The sequence below is a fragment of the Dama dama genome, chromosome 11, assembly GCF_033118175.1.
Source record: "Dama dama isolate Ldn47 chromosome 11, ASM3311817v1, whole genome shotgun sequence".
NCBI classification, from domain to species: Eukaryota; Metazoa; Chordata; class Mammalia; order Artiodactyla; family Cervidae; genus Dama; species Dama dama.
Window position 1 is genome coordinate 93,035,079 of NC_083691.1, and position 27,951 is coordinate 93,063,029.

General features: G+C 45.4%; 1 protein-coding gene across 1 annotated transcript in view; it reads left to right on the plus strand.

Moving 5' to 3' along the window:
* The window catches only part of HK2 (hexokinase 2), a 67,159-nt gene that overhangs the window by 5,653 nt on the left and 33,555 nt on the right, over positions 1–27,951 (plus strand). Inside the window, exon 2 of the mRNA XM_061155828.1 lies at positions 17,043–17,205. Within this exon, the coding sequence (XP_061011811.1) occupies positions 17,043–17,205 (163 nt within the window). The remainder of the gene's footprint in view (positions 1–17,042; positions 17,206–27,951) is intronic.

Below are 27,951 nucleotides of genomic sequence, written 5' to 3' on the forward strand. Positions count from 1 at the left end.
CACTGATTGCCCTCTGACCCCAGCTCCCACATCAGCCTCATCTTCTCTATCTCCCATTCCCCAGAGATGTGCATCACCATTCCTCTTGAGTGTCACACCTGTTCACACTAGGTGCTTTTGTGTGGCATTTGTATCATGCCATTGTACACTGGAGTTGGTAGTTTCAGAGAATGGAGACTCCTAGCCGTTCACTTTTATAGCCAGTTTGTAGCCACTAGTGAGGTGCTCAGTGAATGCAAGGATGAAGGAGTAGACCTTTCTGGAAAGAGAACCTGAGTAACTGCTGCAGGAAGTGGAGGAGGGTGAGAGGCAGCTGGGGAGGTGCTGCTACTGCACTGAAGGGGGGTGAGCCGATGGGTGGACTGTTGGATTGTGAGCTATTCCCTCATCCAGGCCTGAGGTGTGGTGTGAGGCTGATCCCGAGAAGAAGGGGTGGCAGGGAGAGATGGAAGGAGAAAGAGGGTGCTTCCTGTCTTCTACCTGCTGCTGCTGCTGCTGCTAAGTGGCTTCAGTTGTGTCCGACTCTGTGTGACCCCGTGGACGGCAGCCCACCAGGCTCCTCTGTCCATGGGATTTTCCAGGCATACAGATAGTTAGTTTAGGCTCTTCACTAGATTAATGAGGGGTAGCTTTCAACTCTGAACTTAGATGAGAGGGGGAAATATCTTGGAAGCAGAAAGGTCTAACAGAACCCCCGAGAGATAAGAGTTTAATGTTTTTTGAGAACCTGCTGTGTGTACAAGGCCCTCTAGATAGTATGTCGAAAATTGAGATTAAGACACCTTTCAGCTCTCTAGTGAGATAAGGCTCCAGAAATAGATACTTTACTTCCGCTGAAGGGTTGTGGCAGTTATTTCCATGGGATGGGGAGTTGACTGGTATTTTTTGAGCACCTACTCTGTGTCATTAATCTTCAGATAGGGGATGAAAGTGTGGGAGCAAAAAGATTGATTAAAACCTTAATGGCTCAGCAGTAAAGAATCTGCTTGCAAAGCAGGAGACATAGGAGATGTGAGTCCGATCCCTGGATTGGGAAGATCCCCTGGAGAAGGGAATGGCAACCCGCTCCAGGATTCTTGCCTGGAGAATCCCATGGACAGAGGAGCCTGGTGGGCTGTATATATAGTCCATGGAATCTTGAAGAGTCGGACATGACTGGAACAACTTAGCACAGGCACACGAAAGATTATTTTTGGCTGAGTTAACTGACATTGACAGGTAGGTACAATTTGGCCCATTTGTTCAACTTTAACTTAGTACTTAGTATCTTAATACTAAGCTCCTTTCCTGCTCAGAGGACAATCGATGCTAACAGGAATGTTTTGTAACTTTTTAAATATGCTTTTAAAATTTATTTAAATATTTTTTGGAAAAGATTTTTACAATGTTATTTTGTAGCTTTTATTCATCATCCATTTGTTTTGTATTGTCAAATTTATATTTCGGAGAATGGCCAAGAAGCACGTTTTTCTTTACCCCTAAATGAGTTCATATTCTCTCTGAGCCTCCTCAGACAAAGCCAATATATATTTTTATGTATCACTTTTCAAAGTTGAACTTTTCTATCACCCTGAAGAGTCTGAGGGCAGGCAGGGGCCCTTTTCCAGGGGGCCTCAAAACAGCACAAGCCGTAAGAGTTTTCTCAAAAACTAGCAGCCTTAGTAAGGAAATCTGGTACATTAAAATAACTCAGGAACCCCAGAAAACTGGCTTCCTTTGTTCAGATACTTCCGGTTTAAAAGATGACTTCTGATAACTGGTTCCTCTTTATCACTGTTAAGTTTTTAAGTCAGCGAGTTTGGTTTGTTTTCCAGCACCACATGTTGTCTGTCTTTGACTTTCCAAAGCGGTTGGGCTGGAGACGTGTCAGAGCAAATCGCAGAGTTCATTGGCTGTGACTTAGTGTCTCACACCATAGATCACAGGTGGCTGTTTCTGCTTGCTTTTAAAGCAGTTCTCTCAGCCTCAGTGCTGTTGACATTTTGGGCTGAATAATCTTGTGAGGGGCTACCTAGTCTATCATAAATAAAGAGCAAGAGTTTTTCTCCTAGTCCAATTTACAGGGGCAAAGCTGTGTTTTTTGTTTGTTTGTTTTTAAACTACTCCTTTAGAGCAATGGTTTTCAATTATTAGTGATTTTGTCCCCCAGGTGTACTTTGGTGATGTCTGGAGACAGTTTTGGTTGTCATAAGCAGGTGGATGAAGATGTGTTATTGCATCTAGTTAGCAGAGGCAAAGGATGGTGCTAAACATCCTACAATGCCCCAGACAGGTGTCCCACCCGGCCCCACCCCCCCCCCCCCAAAAAAAAAAGTTTTCTGGCCTCAAATATCTATGGATTGAGAAGCTACATCAACAGAAGCTGCATTAAATGGAATAGTCTATCCCCCATTCTAGGATTGCAGTGCATCGCTAAATGGTCATAAAGCTACTTAGTAGCTGTGATGAAGACCATAGTTCTTAGCTCTCAGTGTCCCATATCGTGGGGTAGGCATGGGGGGAGTGGCCTTTTACAAAAGGTGAATTTACAGTGAGGTCTGCAGACCACAATAATTAACAGATGTCCATGGCCCCTGGCTGAAGTGTGGGTTACCTGAGTTACTGTTTTTCTGTCTTCAACTGGAAAAATGTGGGCAAGGTGAGCAGTCCAGGAAGCCACGGGAGAGAAGTTAGCTCAGCTGACCCCCAGAGAATCTCACCCTGACTTTCGCTGGGGTCTCCCTGAAGGCCAGGCGTTGCCAGGCTTCTGAGCAAGGCAGGCATGTGAGAAGGTGGCACTACTATCGCTGGGAACAGAGGAAAGGGGCTGTGGGTACCCACTGAGGGACAGTCCAGCAGTCTCGGGGAGGGTCTCCATGGTGACCAGTAGAGCCAGGCTTCCTGGGGTTGAATCCTGGCTCCTCACAAGCCAGCTGTGTGAACTTGGGCCAGTTATTTAACCTCTCTAGACCTCAGTTTCTTCTTGTGAAGTGGAGAGTGGATAACACCTTGATAGGTTCTTTGTAAGGATTTAAGAGAGTGAATATATGTGAAGTTCTTAGAACTGTACCTGCCGGAGTCAACACTCAATGTGTCAGATATTGATGGTGGTGGTTTAGTCACTGACTTGTGTCCTACTTATTGCTACCCCATGGACTGGTTCTGTTCTTCAGCCATCAGATGTGAGTACACAAAGACATTCTCAAATACCCAACTGTGTTGCCCATCTGGGTGGGAGCAGAAGAGGCCCTGTTTCTTTTTTCCTAAGAGCTTTCAGGGCAGGTGGGTTCTGGCCCATTTATGTTCTCTGTCTGATGTCAGGTTAGAGCAGAGGACAGGGAGGATAGAAGGATGGAAAGTTCCTAACGCTGAGGAATGAGGAAGCATCCTCACTGCTTCCTCTGACTTCTAAAAACCTTCTCTTTCCCGGGCAGAGGACCAGTTTTGAACTCTTCTTCTAACTTGCTTTCCTCCTGATCCTCTGGGAAGGAGGTAGCAACCCCATTGGGAGGGTGGGTCTTTGGGATGCCTGGGCTGTTTCAGTGCACCTTAGTTGAAGTGTCCTCCTTGGGAAGTCATGCGAGACACAGTTGCACTAAATAGTCATAGCATTAGTTCAGCCTCTTTTCCTTGTAGAAGCCTGGTCCCCTCCCCATTGGTACCTCCCCTGGAGGGCAGAATTGCAGAGGCTCCAAGGGCAGCTGTTGAGGCCACTTACGCTGAAGTTGGCTTGTGAGATTGCTTGCTCACACTTCCTCACATCTGCCGCAGACTCTGGCTTCCCACTGGGGGAACCACTTGAGGTGTCTTGTGCTATTGAGTCATAGGGCTGGGTCATAGTAGGTTTCAGTCCCACTGACCCTGGAGTTTTAATGAAGTGAATGGTCATTCTCCCATTTTTTTTTTTTTTTTTTTTGGCACATTGACTGTAGAGTCTCTGGCCATCTTGGTTCTCAGCAGAGAGCTCTTTGCCCTTCATATACAGACTCTGGGCTGTCCAGTTTGGCCTCTTCTGACATTAGGGTGCCTGGGGTTCTTGACAAAGCCAGAGAGGACCTCTGTGTGGGACCCACGCTCTGCCTCCCATTCCTGTACAGCCCTTGTCTTGTCTAGATTGTCATGGCTGGACAATCTCCTTTTCCCCGGAAGTGTCATGCTTTTACTTTTGTCTGGATCTCTAAGCACTTCCTTAATAGTCCTTCCCTGGAGCGGCGTTGTTGTTCAGTCGCCCAGTCATATACAACGCTTTGGGACCCCATGGACTGTAGCACGCCAGGCCTCCCTTTCCTCACCATCTCCCTAAGTTTGCCCACGTTCATGTCCATTGCATTAATGATGCCATCCAGCCATCTCATCCTCTGATGCCCTCTTCTTCTGCTGTCAATCTTTCCTACCATCAGGGACTTTTCCAATGAGTTGGCTATTTGCATCAGGTGACCAAAATATTGGAGCTTCAGCTTTAGCATCAGTCCTTCCAATGAGTATTCAGGGTTGATTTCCTTTTAAAATCAAAGATTTTATTTGACTGGTTTGATCATCTTGCTGTCCTAGGGACTCTCAAGTGTCTTCTCCAGCACCACAGTTCGAAGGCATCAATTCTTTGGCACTCTGCCTTCTTTATTGTCCAGCTCTCACAACCGTACCTTACTACTGGGAAGACTATAGCCTTGACTATATGGGCCTTTGTTGACAGAGTAATCTTGGAGTTAATGCAGAGAGTGAGACTCTGGGAAATGCTGGTACCTTCCCACCCAGCCTACTTCCTTCTCCTCAGCTTAGCAGCCCTGTCCTGGAGGCTTGCATATGGCCTATGTTCTTGGAAGGCTTTATTCCCAACTTCTTCCTTCTGGCATCTCCATATTGTCTGATAAAGGAATGAAGCCAGATAAGCTATTGAACAGCTTTAATTTGGGCTAAATAAAGGAATTTGAAGCTGTCACTTTTTTTCCCATTTGAAGGGCTTTTTCCTCCCCAATTTTCCTGTTTCAACCCCTTCTAATGAAGTCTTCCAGCCATTTCCCATCAGCTCTCTCTTCCCCTCAATTCCCAAAGGCCTTAAAATAGCAAACATGTGCACCACTTACTAAGTGCTGGACTCTGTCTAGGAACTTGACCACAAGTCAGGCCACCCTCAGGCAGCCTTCCAGGATAGCCATTATTACTGCCTGTTAGTCAGATGGAGACATCGAGACACAGAAAGGGACAGTACCTTGCTCAGGAGCAAGCCAGCATTCAAACCCGAGGTCTGATTCCAGAGCCCTGGCCTTTAGCCCCAGCATGGGGCTGCCTGGGACAAGTGGGGATGGCCAATTGTCTTTCAGCTTCATGGGGTTATGAGACTGGTGTCCATTGAAAGAGACCTTTAAGCTCATCTAGTCCAAACCCTTCGTTTTACAGTTGAGGAAACCAGGTGTCTTGTGCTAAGGGACCAGCAGGGAACCCCGTTTCACGCCCTGGCCCATCCTGTTTCCTTTCAGCACCATTGGTATAGCATGAGCTCTTCCCATCATTCGGATGTGGGCTCCCCAGGAACCACAAGCAGAATTTGCTCTGTGGCCTGTTCCTATGATAACCCCGTAATTTTTTTGTCCAACCGGATCACTTGAGAGTAAAAGGGGACGTTGTTAACAGTTATGCTGCTACCACAGTGGGCAGATTATCCCGGGCAAACTGGGATATATGGTTGCCCTGCTTATGGTGGGTGTGACGAGGGTGGGTGGGAAGGTCTGGGGCTGGACATGGTACAAAGGGACAGACCCAGGGGGTTTGATCCAGCAGGTGACAGAGGGCAGCTCACAGGAATGGGAATTTAGATGCCCCTGTGGGAATCTGGGCTCAGGCGCAGAGTCTGGTCCCTGGCATAGGGCTGTCCCGAGGAGGCAGGGTAAGGGATCTGGGGTATAGGCCGGGGCAGCCAGGTAGATGGAGAGGAAGCTCTGCTGCCAGGGGCGCATGCAGTGCAGGCCCAGGCCTGAAGAGCAGGGCCAGGCTCTGAGCACCTGGGCAGTCTGCAGGGGCCAGCACTTCTGTTACTCTTTCCCCCCTCTCCGTGGTGCTCCCCTTGCCCTTTTATGTCCCCGTAACATGTGTCTGGAGCACCTGCTGTCTCCAGACACTGAAATAACTCTGAAATAACTGAACTAACTCTGACACTGAAATAACTCTGGTGTCACAAATACGAAGTTGGGAACCTGGAGTCGGTGCTTTCATTCCTCTGGGACCAGTGACAGCAAGAGACGCTTTTTAGTCAAAAGTGTGTTAGTATAACCAGCTGGGAATTTGGGGAAGATATCTGTGATGAGGCCACTTGTATTGGGCCTGAAGAACAACTGGGAATTTGTTAGGCCAGAGTAGGAGTACATTCTAGGTACGGGGTCAACACACAGCTCTAACCTTTTCAAGAAAAAACAAAACAAAACTCAGAATTGTATTGATGTGTGCGATTTAAGTGATTGTGAATCTATATCTTATTGTAGTGAAAGAAACTGCTTATTGTCTGTCCTTACTGTTTCAGTTTGTGATTAGTTGTTGACATATTTGCCTCCTACTGATAGTCTGAGCATTTGCAGGCAGAAGGATCTCCTTTGTCCCAGTATCCTAAGTGCCGGGCGCACTCAGTTTAGCAGTCAGTATGTGTGGGTGGAAGAACTGTTGCAGGGTCATGCACACCTGGGACATGTTATTACTTTGAACTGAAGTCCTGTAGTCTGAGGATAGGAGGGTCCCAGGACAGGGGTCCCAGAGGCCTGTCTCCTGGACCCTGACAGGTGCTGTTGCCTGTGGTCTGTCTGGCTGTAACTTGATGCAGCTGAGAGCAAGAACTGGAAGAACAGGAAACCGTGTGACTCACGAGCCACAGGATCCTGGAGGAGTGGCCTGTGAGCCTCGCTCCACACTCACCCTGCCCTCCAGGGTGTGTGAGTGTGTCGGCTGGCATCTCCCTGAGGTGGCATTGTGCCCCTAGCGGGGGTCTGCTCTGTCCCATCTGAAAAAAGTGTCAAGGCAGATCTGTAGCTTTTGGTTAGCTTCATTTCAGAGGTCAGGAGCCTTAAAGAATCCAGAATCTACTGTGTCTTTTCCTCCCCAACTCATCCTTTTTTTTTTGTTGTTGTTATCTTATCGAGACCATCTGGCCTTGGCTTGGCAACTTTACAGGATAAACCTGCTGCTCTTTGTACAAACTTGGCCCTCCCAGGAGGAGTCTGTGAAGACATTAGTATTAATGAGGTCACAGATAGCAGTTACCTAGCTTTTCCCTGGATGAGCGCACACCTATGCCCCAGGTCAGGGCATTCATCTGGCCTGGATGTTACGGGACCTGTTAGGAACTTGGCCTATGGTTTGGGGAAGCTTCTTCAGACCTTGGTTTCTTTGTCAAAGATTTGCAGCAAAACACTGGCAAAGGAATAATGTGAAAACATGAAATTCTTTTGAAACTAAGTTGCAAGTGTATATATTAGCACATAGAGTCACTGGAAGGCTTTGTGTGGCTGCATTTAGGTTATGGCTTTCCCCTCTGATTTGACCTCTTTGGCCCTACAATGTGCCAAAGACTAGGACCTAGTCAGTACCTTGTCATTATTCCTTCCTTTATTTTTAAAGTGAAGTATAATTTGCAGAGAGAACTGCAAACACTAAGTAACCACCACCTAGATCCAGTAACAAATTATTACCAGCAGTAGCAAGTATGCGTGTGTGTGTGTGTGTGCTAAGTCACTTCAGTCATGTTGGGCTCTTTGTGACCCTGTGGACTGACTGTAACAGGCTTCTCTGTCTATGGGACTCTCCGGGCAAGAATACTGGAGTGGGTTGCCATGCCTTCCTCCAGGGGATCTTCCCAACCTAGGGATTCGACCCAGGGTTTGAACCGGAGTTTCTTGTGTCTCCTGCATTGGCAGGCAGGCTCTTTACCACTAGCGGCAGCTGGGAAATCCCAACAGCAAGTATATCCCCCACTAAATGTAATCACTATCCTGACTTCTACTTGCGTAGATCTGTTTCTGCACTTATTATAAACGGACTCATATGATCCGTTCCCTTTTGTACCTGGCTTCTTTTACTCAGCTTTGTATTGTGAGATTCACCTATGTAGGCGTGTAACGACAGGATGTAACTATACAGCATTCTCGTTGCTGTATAGTACCCTGCCCCTGCCCCTCCAGCCCTGTTTTAACTGTAGTTGCGTTAAAGTAGATGAACCTAGCCAAAGTCCTTCACTTCAAGGGGGCGTGGTCCTTCCTAACTTTCTTCCTAGGAGACTAGGTTATAGAGCCCTGGAGTCTGCCCTAATATATTATTTAATATATATACACCAGATTATATCTTTGGTACAAATATAAAAGGGCCAGGAAAGTTGAAATTCAGTCAGTTGGTTTGCTTGGGGACTAGAAGAATCTAAAACATAGGAATTAGCTAGTGTTCGTTCAGCAGCTCCTGGAGAGAAGGTTCTAGGTACTAAATCAGAAATACTCAAAGACTGGAGAAAGCAGTTTGACAGGACAGCAGTACCTCAGGGTGTCCTTGTGTCCTCGGCCCAACTGTGCTTATGGAGTTGCTTTCTTATCCAATTTGGTCACCTGAATTTGCCCTTCTACCAGGAGGGTGTATCTTGTAGGGATGACTGAGCATTTGCTTGTTCATGTATTATTTATTTTCTGCCTGCTTACTAAAAGGATTAGATGATATGGTTTAACTTTCATTGAAAGGACTTCTAGAATAAGAGTCATGGAACAGGCAGGAATGATTTAAAACTTCGTTCATTAAAGTTGAATACAGAGCCCTGAGCTTCCTACTAGCCAAAGCAAAACCAAAAAACAACAACCGCCAAGACTGACTCTTCCTGAATCAGTTGTTTTAATTTCGTTGGCCTGTATCAGGAAGTGCAGTGACTCTGGGCAGCAAGACTTTCTCTTGACACTAAATCCAGGGAATTGACTGGCCAGTGAACAACACAGCAATTTCATGCAGTGGGGTGATCTTTATGATTCTCCCTTCCTGTGACTCCTTGATTAAAGGTAACTAGGATTAAGTCATACTAATATGAAGGCATTGCATTAGGCAGCTAATGCAGGGTAGTGAGGTGAGTGGCTTTCTGGTCATAAAGTTCATAACCTCCTTTCAGTATCCTGGGCTTGCCCACACCTTCTGAGCCTTTTCACATGATCTCTCTACTGTCTCCATGTCAACATACATCCATTGACATGTATGTTGGATACGTGTTTTCTTAGCCCAGAAGCAATCTCCTCTGAATGCTAGTCTCATAGGCCATTTACTCATAGCTGTGACACTTCCCATGGGCCATTTTACATTAACACCCATCTTCCATTCATTTCAGAAACATTGAGTCTACAATGAGTTGAGTTCTGTGCTATCTTATAAAGTCCTAGAGAACAGGAATCTTGATTTCTTAAAAAAAATTTAAAAAACATTTGTGTGCATCAGTTGACCCTTGAACAATATGGGTTTGAACTGTACGGGCCCATTTATATGTGGATTTTTTTCAGTAATAAAAATGTGTTATAGTTCTATATCACTGCATTATTCACAGTCGGTTGAATCTGTGGATGTGAACTACATACAAGGAGTGCCAACTATGGAGGCTTAGCACCCAACCTGTGTGTAGGTCAAAGACCCACTGTATATATATTTAGAGTGTACAGTTCAGTGGCATTAAGTACATCACATTGTTGTACAACTATCACCACTATCTCTGCAATTGATTTCTTTTAAAATTATATTCTTGTATACTATAGCACTTTGCATGTAATTGATTTTCAACAAAGACTTAAAATGAGAGAAGCTGGGGTCAGGGATTCAGCAACTGAATGATAGAAAGGTATCTTACAGATTTAGATGTTGAAATTTAAGGTTTCTTCGATACTTTCTTTTGAGACCTCTTAAGGTATTCAAGGTAAGATTTATGGCACTTTATGTAACAAACTGTCAAAGTTGGCATATTGTTCTTTTCTGGATGTAAGTAGTTTGATGAGGACCATTTCTTCTCTGGGACTTGTTAGGATGGCCTCAGGGAAGGCCACTAGTCATTCAGTTGAAATTGGCCTGCAAGATGACGGTAGGTTCCTGAGGACACTTGGGGGCAGGATTGTCATTTACTATTTCTGACACTATAGTAAGGGATCTGGGTGATCCAGATTCTGGTTTCAACTCTTGTGACCTTGGTCAAGACTACTCCCCTGACCTCAGATCCGTGAGTTTCCTTTCTGGCTCTCACCTCCAGGCCTTTCCTTTCTGGGCTTCCTCATACCTGGCTGGGGCTGTGTCTGCCACGCCCGAGCCACTTCACACTTTGAATTGGAGCCTCTGCGGCAGTGTCTTCTGCTCCATCCATTCCTTGCATTGTTGCTATGACAGTTTCTCCTTTTAGTGCTAGTCTAGAGGAAACTGTGGGCACTTAAGGAGATGAGCTTTCCATTTGGCTGTGTTGTTCAGTCGCTCAGTCATGCCTGACTCTTTGCGACCCCATGGACTGCAGCACACCAGGTTTCCCTGTCCTTCACCATCTCCTGGAGCTTACTCAAACTCATGTCCATCAAGTCGGTAATGCCATCCAACTATCTTGTCCTCTGTCATCCCCTTCTCCTCCCGCCTTCAATCGTTCCCAACATCAGGGTCTTTTCTAATGAGTCAGTTCTTTGCATCAGGTGGCCAAAGTGTTGGAGCTTCAGCTTCAGCATCAGTTCTTCCAATGAATATTCAGGACTGATTTCCTTTAGGATTGCCTGGTTTGATCTCCTTGTAGTCCAAGAGACTCTCAAAAGTCTTCTCCAACACCACAGTTCAAAAGCATCAATTCTCCATCACTTAGCTTTCTTTATGTGTCCAACTCTCACATCCATACATGACTACTGGAAAAACCACAGCTTTGACTAGACAGACCTTTGTTGGCAAAGTAACGTCTCTGTTTTCTAATATACTGTCTAGATTGGTCATAGCTTTTTTCCCAAGGAGCAGGCATCTTTTAATTTCACGGCTACAGTCACCATCTGCAGTGATTTTGGAGCCCAAGAAAATAGTCTGTCACTGTTTCCATTGTTTCCCCATCTATTTGCCATGAAGTGATGGGACCAGATGCCATTATTTTAGTTTTTTGAATGTTTAGTTTTAAGCCAACTTTTTCACTCTCTTTCACTTATCTTAGGCTGAGCCTGAAGTTACTATTCTCCACCTAGATGGGGGCTTAGTTCTTGCAGAAAAACTCAGGAGAACTCAAGAGATAATTGTTCCTGTGTATCCCTTGAAGAGGAACCAGGACCCTGCTTTATTCCTGCACTGTTATTTCTTGGCTGCTCCTCCTTCATTTCCAAATTCCGTCGCTTCCCTAGTTAGTAACTGTTTGAGTTAGTTTAGAACTCCGGGGAAGTCTAGGAGGTCGATGCCTTTTTCCTGCAAACATAAACCAGGGGCTTAGAAAGGCTTTTGTACCTGGGAAGGCCCCACAGGGTCTTGCTTGTTTTCAGTTGCTCTTTCAAACTTCCCTTGCCGGAACCCACAGTTCTAGAGAGGAGGCAGGCATGGACTAGTGTGTTATGTGAAGAAAGAAATTGACCAAAATTGCCCAACGAGGAATTTCTAATCTTGAGATTGCTAAATAGATGTGTCTAAAACTACTATCTCTCTTTAATACACACCCTTGCCTCTGGTTAGGCAAGTGACCTTCTCATACCTCAACCAAGCCTTGCTTCTGGCCTGCCTCTTTATCCCCAGTCTGGAATGCCCCCTCCTTTCCATCTTTTTTCCTCATAGAGATTTAAAGAGAAGTAGTCCAGGGTGATAGGCCACACGCACACCACGGAAAGAGAGGAAAGAATTTGGGGAAACAGCTCCTGTTTTGCTAACCCCAGTGTGACTAAGTAGGGTTAAGAAATGTCTTTGATCCTCTGAAGGTGCCGCTTGGCACAGGGGAGTCTGGGAGGAAAAGAGGAAAGGGGATAGACAAAAAGGTTAGATATTAATAGATAGCTTTACATTTGTCACCTCATTTATGCTAGTGACTCTGTTGTGAATGCCAGCCCTCCCATTTTCTAGGGAGGAAACTGGGACTCAGATGCCTGTACAAATGCTAGAGCCAGGATTTGAACACTGATTTTTCTGATGCCACAGCCTACAGTTCCCCACCACCACCTACTAAATAAGGGCTAACCTGAATGATTCTACTTTGATAGCTTCCAACAACTGAAACTTTTCCCCAACAAGTTTCAGATTTGTCTTTCCAACTCTCAACACCCAGGATTGATGAAGGATTATTTCACAGTTTAGCCTAATGTCTTAAGTACCAAATTTCAAAGATCCCAGGCAGAAAGTGGTAACAAATGACCTTGAGCAGTGTTGGCTAGAACACAGTCCGTTATTATCACATTATTGGTAAGGTAGATACCAACCCAAGGAAAGGGGAAGATGTCTGAACATCCAGACAGTAATAAAGGTGTCAATTTAATTAGTCTGGAATGGGTCTTTGGGATTCTTAATAGGTCATTCTAACATGTAGCCAAGTTCAGAAACTTTTATCCCAAGTGGCAGAACAAAGACAGAAGTTATCAGAAAGTAGACTTATCTCAGAGAAAAAGCTTTCTAACAACTAGAGCTGACCAACAGTAGAAGCTAACCAATTTTGAGAAGTGAGGAGCCTGTCATGCTTGGAAGCATTCAGATGTAGGCCTGACTATTGGGGTAAGAGGGACAAACAAGATAAACTCAAATGCTGTCTATGTTCAATGGGATTTTGAATTGTCATTACCCCAAGGTTCTCTCTAAGAGTTAGTATTTTTAGCCATAGTGTTACTGTGCTGTGTACATTTGGTAGCTCCTAAATGACATTCTCCTATGACTTTGGGCCTTCGCTGTGTTCCCTTCCTCTGGTTGCACTGTGAGTGAAAGTTGGCAGGATTCTGTCAAGTGCATTTACTTCCTTCCCAACCCAGGAAAAAGGTCTTCCTCTGGAGGCTGCTTCTGTTTCCGCCTCCTGCTTCCCTTGGCTACCCTCAACTCAACGCAACAGTGCTGGCCAAGGCTGGGTGGGCCTCAGTGGTGTGTTAGGAAGTTATAGCATCAGCTGATTAATCATTCCTTCCTGAGTGGCCCTAAGAAACTCAGGGTGGATACATCATCATGTCCATCATTATGGCCCAAAGAGAGGAAGTTTGGGCCAAGGTGCTGTAGTTGCATTTTTCATAGCTGTCCCGTATCCTTTTTCTTGGTCTCATCTGATGGAGAGTAAATCAAAGCACTGAGGTCATCCAAGAAACTGCAGAGCAGAGAGTTCCCACTCAGATGAGGAGGGTCCTCAGGAAAATTGAGGGTGGTAGTCCTAAGGGCCTAGCTTTAGAGCCAGACACCTGTGCTCCTCACCAAGTGATCTATAAAATGGAGATGTAGAAGTTTTGCAAAAGGACAATGGAAGTCATGTCAGTAAACTTGAGGGTGGGTTTTGGGAGGTAAGAAATGCTTGGTAAATGTTTAGCTGCTATAATGGTGATCATCATGATCGTTTTCATCTGTTACTGAACACTGAAGAATGATTATAATCTCTTGGGTAAAGGGCAACATGATTTGAGTAAAGGCTGACCCTTTAACTTGTTAGGTCCTTTTGAGAGTTAAGGATGAGGAGTGTTGACTAGATTTCTGACAAGCCTTATAGCAGCTTAAACATCAAAGTTAAATTAAGCATGACCACAGTAGAATTATGGCCATTCTATCTTGGTCTTTTGTGTACATGACCTCACACTCCAAGAAGGACCTCACACTCCTCACACTCCACAGGGCGGCTCCTTAACAGGGCAGCACCACAGGCTCAGCTTTCCCACAAGGGAACATCTGGAGCCTTTGCAACATCTGGAGCCATCTATGGAGGCGGGAGTGGGTGGCAGCGAGGCTTCTGAGCCTCTCTTCTTTTTGGGAAAGTAGTAAGGCAGGAGCTCCAACTTAGTCACCTGTCAAACCCATGACAACGTCCAGAGATATGTCTGCTGCCCTCAGACCTGCCAGGGCAGCCCTGTGCGTGTCTGTGTGGCGGGATGACTGGTTCAGAAGATGGCCTTTTAGTGGATGTGACCAGCCTGAATGCACTGTAGTGCCATTTGAGCTGCATAGACCTTGCTGCTCAGGGGCATTCATCTAGTGGAGTGGACAAGAGCACAGTGGGCTGCCTGTCCAGCCCTGGCTTAATCTTTTGCATCTGTGTGATTTTGGGCATGTTGCCTTCCCCTTTCAGTTGAATGGAGAAAATAACACCTCAACGGGTTGGATTCAGTGAGTTAATGGGTATAAAACCTTGAGAACAGGTTTTGCTGAAGGGTTTGCTGTTATTACTATTGATTATGAGGTTGTACTTGGATGTGGCTTGGCTTTATTTAGCCTTTGTTTGGTCTAGTGGCTGGGACTTGTACATTAGCACTGAGATGCGTTAAGCCCTAATGTAGTGTTCCTAGGCCAAGCTGGGTGTCACTGGGTCTGAAGCAGGAGACCTCTGGGGTGGTTATAGTTGCTCTGGGCCCAGAGTCTCCCGCATTTTGCCTCCCACTGTGCCAACAGAGAGAGAACTTGTCTGAGCCTATACACTTTTTCCTCCTGGGAGCCTCACGTGTCGCTGTAGGGGAGGCCAACCTCCTAAGGAACACCCTGGCTCCCCAGTATTGTAGGAAGCCCACATCAGTGACCCCGCTCAGGGCAGGGGGCTAGTGCCCCACAGACCTGAGGTACCATGAACCTGAAATTAGGACATACAGTGGATGATTGAAGTCTTTCTGATTTAGACCAAAGGAGTTAGATGTCTACGGTAGCTCTCTAATAAATGCTGGCAGCAAGGGAACTTGGGGATATCCTCATTTCTGCAAATTTTTTTTTTTTTGGTGCGTTGGCCGGGAAACGAATCATTTCTGCAAATTTAAAGCTCTCTATGACAAGCCTCGTCCCTCCGCTGGCTGGGGAGGGAGTAGAGATGTGGCTGAGTGGCTTTCACTGCTCTAGGCCTGCTTTGTCCTTTTCCATCCCATCTGAGGACTGTGTCTGTCAATTTTGTTCTGTTTTAACCACATCACAGTGACGGAGAGGGGTGGGCTGACTAACCACAGTCTCTTCTTTGTCTTGCTTACAGCTTCTTGCAGCATTTTATCCAGTTTCTGATCTTTCAACTTTTGGGATTTTAGAAGAATGATGAAAGATTATTAGTGGTCAGGATGTTTGAAATGATCCGAGAAGGGCCAATCTCATAATTACTCAGGAGAGAGGGATGGACCCCAAATCCCACAGGGAGTTAGGATGTGGCCTGGAAGAGAGAACATGTGAGTAAGAAGACTGACTGTTTCTCTTGCTCTCTGTCTAATTCTGCAACCCTGCCCCACCCAACCCAAAAGAGGGCAATGGGTCTGTTCTTTCCTTAAAGTATTAAACAACTTTTGCCATTTCTCTGGAAATCTCAAGCTTCAAAATTTGGTTAAAAAGCTTTGGTTTTAACTTAGAACCAAAAAAGTTTGGTTCTAAGAAGATCTGACGAAGAAAAAGTGCTGGAAAATAGAATAGTCTATTAATACTAATGAGCCCATTTGTCTGGGAAAGCTAATTGTAAATGTGTATGCTTCTTGGTCAGAGTTGGGCAAAGGACAGGTGGGCGTTTATTTGTGTTTCCCACAGGAGTAACAGGGGTAGTGGTCGTCAGCCAAGCCAAGCCGGTCAGGATTCCCAAGGGAATCCTGAAGTTTGGGGGCGGGGAAGAACAGGGTCTCTTCATCCCCCAGTTTGCTGGTGAGGCTGGGAGTACCAGGTCCACCACCCTTGTACCTGGAGGGCACAGCTGTAGCTTGGTCCAAGGGTCCCGATTCTACCCCCATCTCCGTGGCCAGCAACCCAACCTGGCCTGGACATTGCTGCTGAGAACAGGGATATTGTGGAAACTTGAGTGCCTCCTTGGATGGACTTCTAGCAGATCTTTTTCTGATCGAAGGAAACTGGGAATATCCACAGCCAGAGCAGACGAGAGCCTTCAAGAAGCAGACTGTCTGAGGGGGACTCCTGTTGTTTCTCCTTCTCCCAGAGTTAAATCTGGGAAAAGTTCACATAAATTTATGTTGAGAACAAGATAAGTGAAATGACTAGGGAGAGCCGCCTCTGCCTCTGAGGATGGGGGAGGACCTTTGCTTTACCACATGTATCAAGCCTCTGTCAGTGTGTCACGCACTGTGCTAGGCTTCAGGGATGCAAGCATGAATAAATAGTCATGGTTCTTGCCCTTGGTGCTTATGATTTGGACACTAATGAATATATATTACCAAATTGAGGTTGGTGATGTGAAGGGAAAAGTCTGAGTTCATAGGAAAAAACAGGGAGGCCTGATTGTTTTATTAGGAAGATCAGAGAAGGCCTCTGTGCAGAGAGACCTGAAGGATTGGTAAGGGATCTGTAGATGAAGAGCAGAGTGAGGTGCTGTGTGGCTTGTGTGAACAGTCGTACCGGCAGGGAAGGGCAAAGTTGGTGTGTTGGGGGATGGAGCCAAGGCTGGTCTGCACAAGGAGTGCAGAGGCACCCGGTAAGATGAGGAGGAATGGGAGAGGCCAGGCTGTATGGTAGGGCCTTGGAAGCATTTCAGATTTGGTGCCGATGGGAAGTCACAGAAAGGTTTTAAGCATGGGAATAGTGTAGACTCTGTCTGGGGATGGAAAATGGACGGCGGGAGTAAAAGTAGAATCAGGGACTCTTATTAGTCTAGGGAGGAGGCGACGGCTGCTTGGCCTGTGGTGAGGGGCAATAGGGTTGGCACGATTGGCCTTGAGTGTGGAGGACAAGAGATGAGCCTTTCCCCTAGCTGGCCTTTCCCCTGGTCTTCACCATTCTCCAGAAATAAAATTAGACCATTTTTCTAATTTTAATTTTTAGTTAATTTTTTTTTTTTGAGACAAAGTCCTGTCACAGATTCTGGTTCAACAGTCTTTAATAATAACCTTCTGTACCTAGTAGATTTTACCCTTTTGAGAAGCTGAATGGTGTTCCATGACATAAATGAATACCATAATTCATTTAGCATGTATGTCACTATTCACGTTCCCGTCTTTCAGGTTGACCAGTATCTCTACCACATGCGTCTTTCTGATGAAACCCTTCTGGAGGTTGCTAAGCGGTTTCGCAAGGAGATGGAGAAAGGGCTTGGAGCCACCACTCACCCCACGGCTTCAGTGAAAATGCTGCCTACGTTTGTGAGGTCTACTCCAGACGGGACAGGTACTGTACCCACGGGGAGGGGTCTGAGAGCTCCTTTGCCTAGGGGAGGCTTGGGTGACTTTGCTCAGGGACCCAAAGAACTATACACATCAGTGACAGTTCTTTGGTTTTATGCCTCAGAAGCCAACGCTGGCTAATTTAAGCATGTAGGGATTTGAATGGAAGTCTATGGCATGGGATAGAGGGAAGACTGGGAAAGGAGGCAGCCCTGGCAGTTGAGGGAAAAGTAAATCTTTGTCCTTCCTGCTGGGGTACTGCCATCGGCCATTTGATTGCATCCCCTGGCTCAGTTTGGGATTTTTATACCTTCACAGAGACTGCATACAGTGCGGGTCATAAACAACAAATATGCTTAAGATGATTACGGCCATACGCCAAGGCAGTCACTCTTGAGCCCACCTAACTGGTACATTCCACAGGCTTGCTGGAGAATCATTGCGGTACAGATTGTTCTAGATTGTTTCTTGAACTCCATGAATAAAGACCACTAGAAATCCAAATAAACTTGGGATAATGTAAAAGAGACGTGGTACATAGTAAGGTATGAAAGTCTCTGAAATTGTGCAATTAGAACTTGTCAAGCTTTGTTTTACCCCCTTATTTGGATGCAGTCTGTATTTCATGATGCACCTCCCCAAAAGTGATTTAACTGAACTGGAGAAAAGGGTCATGGGGAGACTGAAGTCGGAAGGTGGGTTCCGGCTAGATTCAGAAACCTTGCATGCATACCTGGAACACTGAGTCTTTCTTCAGTAATACGCACTGGGGAGTACTGAAAGTTTTCGAGAGGTGTGAGCAGAGCAGAGTGGTAACGCACGTTGTCAGCAGCTTGTGTAGAGTGTGTGTGGGGGGGGGATGGGTGGTTAGTAGAGCACGGGGCATGGCCCTGGTGGAATGTAGTGGGCAGAGACCAGAGAGAATTCAGAGATCATACCAGGGTGTGGAGCACAACTGTCCCAGGGTGGCCGCATCCTCAGGGAAGGGAATGGAACTAAGTTGTACCAGCGCTTTCTGCAGACAAACTAGCCACGCAGTTTGTTTCATTTAATCTTCATGTCAACCCTCCATTTTAGAGATAAAGTGTCTCTGGGGCCACGAGGAGTGAAGGGGGTGTGATGGCTACCTGCATATAGAAGGTGAGAGAGAGAGAGCCCCGAGGCAGCTGCCAGGGGAGTGGGGGAACTAGGAAGTACAGAGCCTGAGCCGCCCGAGAGAGGAGACAGGCCAGGAAGCCGATGGTTGGTGAAGATCCGCATTTGCAGAGACACTCCCGGGGTGGGGAAAGTCACGGGATAGGGCTTGTTTATGCACGACGTGCGTTCAGAGTTTCCATCATGTCTGTGTCCCTGAGGCTCACCTTTCTACAGTTCCTAAAAGAAGTATGTGTTTGCTAAAACCTTGGGTCCCAGCGCTGAGGGTGTGACCTTGCTCAGGACTGCTCTGAGTGAGTGTGTCTCAGCCTTTCGGAGAGCTCCTTGAGTGAGGAGCCTCCTCCGGTTCTCATGTATCTCGTGTGCCCTGTGGAAGCGCACGTTTACTCTACCTGCCACTTCCTCTGACTGGCAGCCACACCCGCTTTTATTGCTTTTATTTGACATTCTGATAAATTTACTAGCTCTTTTAGTCCAGGGACCTTGTCTTTGTCTCAGGCACTAGCACTAAGCAAGTATCCTAAATATTTTCTAGATATATGTTATGGGCTAAGGGATTTTTCTGAGCACTTAATGTAGTAATTTATTTACTTTTCACAAAACCCTATAAGATGTGTACAAATTTTACCTTTTTTTTTTTTTTTTTTTTAAGATGAGGAGTTGGGAGCCTGAATGGTCAGATAATTGTCTACAGTCACAGCTAATGAGAAGCTGAGTCAGGATTCAAACTCATAAATGCCAAAGGCTAGGCATCAGGGCTGCTGCCCTTGATCCATGATGTGTGTACGTGCACGCATGAGCTTGTCCACTCAGCGACAGAGCACACTGCACATGCTCAGTTAAAATTTTTTGAAGCTTATTGGGGAGAGCTAGGTATGGGGCCAACTTTTTCTGTTCTTGTTGCTTTCCTGAGATTGGAGCATGGAGATCTCCCCTTGCCTCTTAGAGTTTGAACCCATTGCTATAGTGTGTGGTCACAGATTCTACCGTGCTAATGGAGACAGCAACTAACATGTAAAAGGGATACTGTGTATTACGTTAGTCGCTCAGTAATTTCCAACTCTTTGTGACCCTGTGGACTGTAACTCACCAGGCGCCTCTGTCCTTGGAATTCTCCAGGCAAGAATACTGGAGTGGGTTGCCATTCCCTACTCCAGGGAATCTTCCCAACCCAGGGTTTGAACCTGTGTCTCCTGCATTGTAGGCAGATTCTTTACCGTCTGAGCCACAAGGGAAGCCCCAGCTGTGTACTGGAATGTTTTATTCACTTAAGCAGAGCAGGTGCCCCCTAGAGGACTGGAGACCAGACTGTAGGAAATGGGGTCCCCAGCCCCATCATTTCTCATTTCCTATTTCCTGAGGTGTCCGTGGGCCAGCTCCTCACCCCAGCTGTCTGAGACTCAGCCTTTTCTCGTTTGTAAAAATGAGAGGTAGATCCAGCAGTTCCGGTGTGTGTCATTGTGCAAAGGTCCTTGAATTACTGTAATGAAGGAAAAACCCATAATGTTCATCAGCTGGGCACTGGTCAATTAATGCAGAAAACAGTCCTCTGTAACCCAGCATACACCATGAGACAGTTTTATCTAAATTCATGGTAAGATCATATATATATGTGTGTACAGGTGTGTAAAGTCTCAAGGACTTGTATTAAGTTATTGGTAGGGTTTGCCTGGAATGTGAGGTTGGCAGTGACTACATATACGTGTGTATGACAACTCAGCAATTCTACTTCCAACTATACCTTAAACAAATTTCTATATGAACTTGAGGAGACATGTCTGAGAATGTTTATGGCAGTGCTGCTTATAATTTATAACAGTGTATTGGGAACCGTTTATAGACTGTCCATGATGGGATACTATACAGCATATTACCCCCCAAAAAGTGTATAAATATGGATACATCTGAAAAAAAAAATGAATGAAAACAGCAGGATATGTACCTCACAGTAGTCGAATGTAATTAAAAAAAAAAAAATCCCTTCAAGCATTGCTATATGTTGCTCATGCACACATCCTAAAATTGTTAGGGTATAAACTGGCAAATATGTACCAGATAAATGATAGGGTTGCTTCTGGAGAGAAAGAAAATTGAACTGGGGAGGGGAACATGAGGGAATATACTTGAACGTGGTCAACATCAAGGCTTTGAGTGTTATGTTTTGTTAACTGGGGGCTGTGAGTTCTGGAAGGTGGCAGTGAGGACTGCTAACTCTTCAGTCAATAAAACTTGCCGAAGTGAAGATTCTTCTTTGTTATTGACACCCCAGGAAAGTGCTGAGAGGAGAAATGAGGGAGAGTTGTATGCAGGACCGCTGCCTTTCTCCAGACACAGTCACAGAGCCTGTGAGGCTTGGCTGATGCGCTTGCTTGCTGGTCAAGGCTGCAGTCCAGACACTGTTGCTGCTGGCGGCGACTGTGCTTCTCTGCTGCAGAGGGCTCGAAAGTGAAGTCACTCAGTCGTGTCTGACTCTTTGTGACTCCATGGACGGTAGCCTACCAGGCTCCTCCATCCATGGGATTTTTCCAGGCAAGAGTACTGGAGTGGGTTGCCATTGCCTTTTCCAGGGGGTCTTCCCAACCCAGGGATTGAACCTGGGCCTCCCTCATTGCAGGCAGATGCTTTACTTTCTGAGCCACTAGGGAAGCCCGCAGAGGACTAGAGGCGTTGCGCAAGTGGTGCCTGATCCAGGCTAGCCTTCTTCAGCACCCGGATCAGCCCTTTCCCATGTTACTTTTCTAATCTGGGAAATTAAACCTCAGATCTAAAGCTGTGATCTAGAGGGATGCAGTCAGTGGCTTTCTAACTTTTCTGGACTACATACTCACAGCAAGAAACTCATACATAGGAATGTTGATAGACAATGTTGATAGACAAACTCATAGAAATGAGTTTCAGGAATTAATGTTTATTCTTAAATGTGACACAAATCTATTATCTTCTACACTTTAGAACTGTCTGTAGTCAGGACTTAACTAATTTTTTTTTTCAGCTTGCAGTGTGAGAGCCACTATCTTAAATGCTCCTCACCCAGTTTTGTCCTGGTCAGGCCTTTGTAAAATTGGCTGTTTCTTGCCAGGGGTAAGATGTGGTTTCAGGGCAGTGTGTGGCAAGGGGCAAAGATTAGAATTCTAGGTTTAAAAGAGTGTGAATTCAAGTGGTAGGCTTTCGAGTAGCTCATTTATGCCCCATTCCTCCGTTTCTCATTTGTAAAAAGGAGACGCATCAGAGGGTTGGCTCTCAGAATTAAGGGGGAGTCATCACGTAGCTTTCTGTGTGCTGTAAACCCAGCCCTCTGCAGCCACGGCAGCAAGATGCACGCCCAGCACTGATTTTCGTTGCTCAGGGAGCATGTGTGCGGGCTCATCCCCATCATGGGTGGTCCTGCATTTCGGAGCACGGACCAAGTTCCAGCTTTCATAAATCAGATCTTAGCTATCTAATGGTAATCAGAGGCCTGGTAAGAGAATGTGGGAGAGACTTCAGGAAGTTTCAGGCCATTCATTTATGATGGAGGCCTCCATTACACCCAAGAAAAAAGAACCTCCAAATTATGGTTTGAGTTCTCTGTGAGAAGGAGGGGAATGTCAACAGCCAGAACCCCGTGGCGGCTGACTCGAAAATATCTGTGCTTCATAGGTTGTGTAGGCCATGCAGTGCAAAGAAACATAATTGGGACAGATAAAAATGAAATATTTATAAATGATCCAAGGATATCTTTGTTGTTGTTCTAGCTGCTAAGTTGTGTCTGACTCTTTTGGAACCCTGTGGATAGTAGTCTGCCCCTGTTGACTCAGTAGTAAAGAATCTGTCTGCCAGTGCAGGAGATGAGGGTTTGATCCCTGGGTTGGGAAGACCTCCTGGAGGAAGAAACGGCAACCGACCCCAGTGTTCTTGCCTGGGAAATCCCACGGACAGAGGAGCCTGGCGGGCTACAGTCCATGAGGTCACAAAAGAGTCGGATACAACTTAGCGACTAAACAATAACAAAAATATCTTGCTTGGTGACTGAATTTGGTGTCAGCAGGGTATGTATATGAAAAATGCTCCTGATTTGTTTTTTTTCTCTAAGATAGTTTTAGGAAGTTGAAAGACTAACATAATGAACATCCATATACAGACTTCCTAGAGTCTACATTTATATTTTAACCAAATCTGTTTTTATCACATTCCTCTATCCTTTTGTCTCTCAGTCTAGCTTGTTTTATTTGAGGCATTGCAAAGTAAATTATAGAAATCAGTTCATTTCAACCCTAAAACTTCAGCGTACTCATTATTAACTAGAGGTCAATGTTACCCTTTTATCTTTTGATGTAAAATTTCGTACGAGATGCAAACCTTAAATATCATCTGATGAACTGACAAATACATGCACCTATTTAATACAACATCTATCAGGATAGAAAACATGGTAATCAGCCCAGAAGTTCCCTGGTGCACTTTCCCAGGCAGCTCCTGTCCCCAACCCCCAGAAGCAGTCCCTGTTTTAAATCCACATGTATTACTAGTTTTTCTTGTTTCAGAACTTCTGTTATATACAATCATACGGTAGTTACTCTTTATACAAGGCTTCATTTACCCATCATAATGCAGGCTTTATCCATGTTGTGTATATCAGTAGTTCCTTTTTGGTTACTGATTCTCTGGTGTGACTGGAATCCTATATGACATGAATTCTATGGACACCTGGGCTGTTTCCAATTTTCCCCTAAGGTGAGGAAAGCTACTATAAACATTGTTGCATAAGCCTCTATGTGGAAATATGTTTCCATTTTCTTCGTTTTCTTGAGTAAACAACTAAGAGTGGCATTTCTGGGTCATAGGGTTTGGGATGTGTTTTAATTCATAAGAAACTCCGGGACCAAAATGGTTTGAATTTTGGTTTCCAAAGTGGTTAAGCTATTTTATACTCCCAGCAATGCTGTATGAGAGTTCCACTTGCCCCAGTAATTACTGTCTGTAACTCCCCCTACCTGTTTTGCTTTTGGCAGTGCAGAGTTGAATAGAGAAACTGTTTACTTGTATCTGCCAGGAATCTCACCATCTTGAGCTCCCAGTAGGCAGCCCTAACCTAAGCTTGGCTGTGCATGTGATTGCACAACCCCAGATACAGCCCGACTGGGATCTACTTATGCCTCACAGGGATATGGCTTTCAGGGGCAGTTTCATCTTGAGAGGAAATGCAAGAATAATTGATATCATTTCATGATCACCCATGATGTCTGTTTATGTAAACAATCTATTTTATGCTCCATGCAAACTCTACAAGAGAGATATTCCCAATTTAAAAATAAGACAGCTAAGGCTAAAAGAGATTGCCAAAGTCACCTGAGTCCGTTAGTGACAGAATTGGACTTTAAGCAAAGGTAGTCTTGACTCCAAGGCCACAAGATTCATGCTTACATCGGCTCATGTTGCTGAACAGAAGTTTCTAAAGCAAATCAAATTATTGTCTTTTAAAATTGACCGTAAACATGGATTTGCTTTGTACCATTATAGTAAGAAGCTCAAAAAAAAAAAAAAAAAAAAAAAAAAAAAGCTCAAGTAGAACCCAACTAAAAGTCTACAAATGTTCCAGCATTCCAATTAATTATTTGTTAAATAATTTACATTTTTAGCAAGTTCTTTTTACCCCACCCAGCATTCCAACTTAGAAACAAGCAATCTTTGTAGTGTGTCTTTATTGCCCTTGTTGTCTTAGCAAGTTTGTTTAGATACAAGCATGTCTTAAGGCAGAGTAGATGAGACGGTTGGATAGTATCACCGGCTCAATGGACATGAACTTGGGCAAACTCTGGGAGAAGGAAGGGGTAGGGAGGCCTGGGGTGCTGCCGTCCGTGGAGTTGCAGTCGAACGTGACTTAGCAACTGAAGAACAACAACAAGGCGGAGTAAGATGAAGGTTTTGCTCTATTGATCTGTTGATACTTCCCCACTTACCTGAATTGTGAATTGTTCATTACAGATGAGTATATCTCTACCCTCTGAAAAAGTGAAAGTGTTAGTCGCTCAGTTGTATCTGAATCTTTGCGAGCCCATGGACCGTAACCTCCCAGATTCCTCTGTCCACGAAATCCTTCTCTAGGGGATCTTCCCAACCCAGGGATCAAACCTGGGTCTCCTGCATTGCAGGCAGATTCTTTACCGTCTGAGCCACCAGGGAAGCTTCAAAAATACTGGAGTGGGTAGCCATTCCCTTTTCCAAGGGGTCTTCCCAACCCAGGGATCGAACTCAGGTCTCCTGCATAGCAGGCAGATTCTTTACTGTCTAAGCCATCCTCTAGCTAGACTTAATTTCCTCCAGAGCAGGGAATGATGATGATGATGAAGAAACTAGACTCAGATTAGGCAACTAACCTAAGTTGCATAGTGAGCAAATTGAAGCATTGGGATTTGAACCCAGCCAGCTGTGTTTCAATGCCTGGGCCGTTAGGCATATCGCTAGTGCTGCATTTGTGTTTATCTGCCCCCAACATTCTGGCACAATGCATCCATTCTTGTGTTAGTAACTTAGGCCTAGCTATTCAGTTCATTAATAGCGTCCCCACTGAGTCTGGTCCTCTGTGGGGCAGCCGTATGCTGAGCTACCCTGTGTCCCATCTTTGAAGAGTGAAAGTTATCCTGGGGACATAAGGCTTGAACAGATGAAATGATTACTCAATGATATGGGGTCACATAATGCAAGCACATGATGTGATAAAGAGAGACTAGACTGCGATAGGGTACATGGAAGCTGGCACGGAACCCTGTCAGGGGCTCTTATCTTGGTTACTCAGCATTGTATCAACAGCTGTGTAGTAAAGACATAGATCAATAGCTTTCATACATGCAGTTTAATAAGTGGATTTATATGGTACCTACAATATAAAATGAAGATTGTATTGCTTAGCCTCCATATAGTCATATAATCATATAACTGGAGTTTATTAAACATTTACATGTGCCAGGCATTGTGCCAAACACCTTACGCCTTCATTGCATTGATCCTTGACCAAAAACTATGTGTGTCTGTTTGTCTTTATCCCCGTGTCCTAGGGAGAGATGGGGAGGTGCTGGCTAGATAGGATATTATTACTGTCCCTTTTTAACAGATGATGAAATCCCAATGTCAGATTTCTAATAATTTGCCCAATTATATGGCTAATAATATGGCTAGATGTTAAAATGGGATTTGAACCCAGGTTGGCCTGCCTGAAAACCTTTACACACTCAGTGCCTACACATTATTGTAGCAATCATATTTGAATCCTTTGAAGAGTGGTTTCACATCTTTCACAACTAGTATAACAGCTCTGAGTTTCTTAAGAAACATTTCCTGAGTATAAAAGTACCAGAGTGGTGCTCTCTGATGATATTTTGGCAGTTCTGGGGGGCACTTAAAAAATGTTATGTGCCCCAGGCCCTTTAATTGGAGTAGGGACCAATTATGCTTCTCTATTGATACATTTTTGCATTCAGCATCCCAGTTGGTGTGCTATAATGAAGTATCTGAAATCTTGGAACTTAAAAAGAGACTGCCAGATGTGGTAATGACTGTGGTGTTTCCAGGTATGTAGGAAATACGTGCCTTGAAATGTTTGTCTGGCAAAGTTAGTTTTGCTGGCTTATATACCCAAGACCTGGAGATTTTTAGTTGTCATCTCAATTGGAGTCCATGCCATACATTCTTAGAGCAGTCCGTCATGGCACCATGCCACCTTCTAGGATCCTCAGAGCTCTGGGAACACAGCATCGAAGCTACTTATTTAAAGAAAGCTTCTGGAGCTTGTGGTTCTGAAGAAGACGGTTTAGTCATCTGAGGAAGCCCTAGGGTCGGGAGGTGGGCCCAGTTTTCAGCCTTAACAAGGCAGGGCATTGCCACTTCTGAACACAGTTGCCTTTGACTAAAGGGTACTGCTACTTAAAAATTCGGAACAAAACCAGACCTGTTCTATTTGCAAGTCACCTTTTATGCACTGGTTGGCACACTGCTCTGAGCTCCCTATGGGAGGGGCAGGTGGTGATCTATTTTAATCAGTGGCAAGTACCTGGTGATTGAAAATAAACCGTTGGGAAATCCAACTGGCTCTCATCCCTCACAAATTACGTGGACATTGGGAGTGGGTGACTTGAACAATGCAGGAGTTATGGCCTGCTCAAACACATTACTGATGTCCCATCAGCCGTGATGATGGTGAGTATCACGTTCAGGCCGTTAGTTACTCAGATGCTGTTTTAGGCCTCTTCAGCCTTTCCCTGGGATGGGTGAGTTCCCAGGAGAAATTGAAATCCCTTTATCTTGCTGACCTTATGTATTTGATAAGAACCTCACTGAAAGTGGGGTTTCCCTGGTGGCTGAGACGGTAAAGAATCTGTCTGCAATGCAGGAGACCTGGGTTTGATCCCTGAGTCAGGAACAGGCCCTGCAGAAGGAAATGGTAACCCACTCCAGTATTCTTGTCTAGGAAATCCAATGGACAGAAGAGCCTAGTGGGCTACAGTCCGTGGGGTCACGAAGAGTCGGACACGACTGAGTGACTAACACTCGCTGAAAGTGGGCACAGTGGTAATCCAGGATGGGAAATGAGTCAGCAAACAAACTCTGCCAGAGGGGAAAACTTGAATCTTAAACCACTGGGCAGTTTGATGGAGGGTGGCAAGACCTAATACTCTATTGCTAGTTCCCTTTTTTTCTTTTTTTTAATTTATTGATTTGTCCACATCAGGTCTCAATTGCGTCATGCTGTGGCACATGGACTCACTAGTTGTGGCCCTCGGGCTTCAGTGATTGTGGCATTCAGGCTTCCCAGCTACAGTGCTCGGGCCCTGGAGTGCGCGGGCTTAGTTGCCCCATGGCATGTGGGATCTTATTTCCCTGACTAGGAATCGAACCTGCATCCCCTGCATTGCAGGACAGACTCTTAACTGCTGGCCAGGGTTCAGGAACAGGGAAGCCTGGCTGGTTCCTCTTCACTATGAGTTATTTTCTTCTGATAGAGGGTTGTTACCCCTTCTTTTGTCTGTTTTCGGAGGGGCATGCTCTTAATTAGGAGGTTCTTTGTCGGAGAGGACTTGGGGAGTGTCCAATAAGTTGGGAACAGGAGTTTGGTATAATTGTGTGAGATAGCACCAGTTTGTGGCTAGCAAAAACACCTGCCTCAGAAAGCTTTAGTAGGTCCTGGGTTCCTGTGAGGACAAGGGTGTGTCGCTTCTTGCCAGTGGATGTCTGTCCGCCACTTCCCACTCAATTTTGAGATCATTAGGCCCAGAGGGATGGGCCAAGTTACTGATAGAGATAAGGGTGTTTTTGCTTTTTTTTTTCAACACTTTATAGTTTGTTTGCTTCCATCCTAGACTCTGCGTCAGGTAATCCTCAGCTTCAAGGAAACAGCACCATGAGAAATATGGGTGAGGCACATAGGGGCTGGTGTGGGTGTTGGGGTCAGATGAACTTGGGGTCAAATCCAGCAGGCCTTTACCCTGGAATGATTTTAGCCAAGTGACTCAACGTCTGAGCCACACTCTCCCTTCCTTCGCCACCCCAGCCAGCTCAGAGCCTCTGGGTTTTATGCTCTTGACATTGATAATGAAGAATCCCACCCTCCCATCTCTTCCCA